This window comes from Brassica oleracea, chromosome C2, assembly GCF_000695525.1.
Source record: "Brassica oleracea var. oleracea cultivar TO1000 chromosome C2, BOL, whole genome shotgun sequence".
In the NCBI taxonomy this organism is placed as follows: domain Eukaryota; kingdom Viridiplantae; phylum Streptophyta; class Magnoliopsida; order Brassicales; family Brassicaceae; genus Brassica; species Brassica oleracea.
The window spans coordinates 37,995,555-37,996,874 of record NC_027749.1 but is presented as its reverse complement, the minus strand read 5'-3'; the positions used below and the strand labels follow the sequence as shown (position 1 = coordinate 37,996,874).

The following is a 1,320-nucleotide window of genomic DNA, read 5'->3' as shown; positions in this document are numbered from 1 at the left end:
ATACATTTGTCCTCTATATATATAATAAATAATTATTTAAATAAATAAAAAATAAAAAAAGAAAAAATATGTTTTCGAATTATACTTTTTCAAATTTGAACTTTTTTACAATTTTTTTTTTTCAAAATTTCTTTTTGAAAATCAAAAATTATGTTTGAAGCTATTTAATTTTTTTTAAAGTATTTATTTATATATTTATTAGAATCCTAAAATTCACATTCCAAAAATCCTATCCTACCCCTTAACTCTAAACTTTAAATCTAGATTAGTTAATTTTAGAGTTATAAATGTCTTTTACTTTTAAATAAAAATAAAGGTAAAAGTGGTTAGTGTAAACATGAGGTGTCTGATAACCATCAAGGAAAATTAGAAATAAATAGGAAAAAAATGAATAAGAATAAAATTTTAGGAATGATGAGGAACAAGAGTTCTTTATCAAAACTAACAAAGAACAAATTTGCATTATAATTTTCTACAAAAAATGGAACGAGAAGAAATGAAGAGAAAACAATATTTCTGATAATCTTTTTAAGGAACCTGAGGAATGTAGCGTTGCTTTTCATTCCCTTGGTTGTGGTTGGTATTTTTAACAATTTTTCTTCTTAATATAAATTCTAAAATTGGTTAGTTAGCAAATTAACTCTTAATAGTTAATAAAAATACGATACAAGGATATATATAAAAACTTATATCCGCTCGTGCCTCGTCACTGTCGTAATCAGATATCCCCCCTCTCTCTCTTCCCCTATTTTCTCTCCCGAAGAATGAATAACTGAGAGAAATAAAAAGAAACTAGTCTGTGAAAAGAGAGACATTTTTCTTTGTCTTCGATCGTCTCCGTTTCTCCTGTAATTCTTAGAATTTTGCTGGGGTTTACTGTTAGTTTGATTCTCACTGGTCATGAATCGAAACGGACCCACTAGAGTTAATGCTCCGTAGCGTGGTAAACATTTTCTTCTTCTTTACAGAGAAAATTTTCAAACTGTTTCGGTCGGTTGTTTGTTTCCTCCATTGATATTAGTTTGGTGGGTTTTTGGGTCTCTTTTAGAAAATAATTAAATTCTTTGGCTTTTCTCTTTCTATAGAAAATTGAATTTCTTTTTCATAATCAGATTAAAAAGCTTAAACCTTTAATCGTTGGTCTGTGTCTGTAAGTTGTTTTAAGGGGTATTTTCGATATTGATTTTTGCTCAGTTAGGTCGTTTTTTTTTTACGAAATTTTGTGAAAATTTTCTCCTTTTAGAGAATTAATCGAATTCAAAGTCGAGTTAATTTTCAGTTTTTATTATTTCTTTCTGGGGGGGGGGGGGGGGGGGGGGG

At 28.6% G+C, this 1,320-nt stretch overlaps 1 protein-coding gene across 2 annotated transcripts in view; it reads left to right on the top strand.

The window, feature by feature from the left end:
- The first annotated feature begins 722 nt into the window (after window positions 1-722).
- The window catches only part of LOC106327276 (potassium transporter 10), a 4,484-nt gene continuing 3,886 nt past the window's right edge, over window positions 723-1,320 (top strand). For both annotated transcript variants that reach the window (XM_013765394.1, XM_013765392.1), the window contains exon 1: window positions 723-943. Coding sequence is in view for 1 of the 2 variants with exons in the window: in XM_013765392.1 (XP_013620846.1) it covers window positions 929-943 (15 nt within the window). In the remaining variant the exon portion in view is untranslated. The remainder of the gene's footprint in view (window positions 944-1,320) is intronic.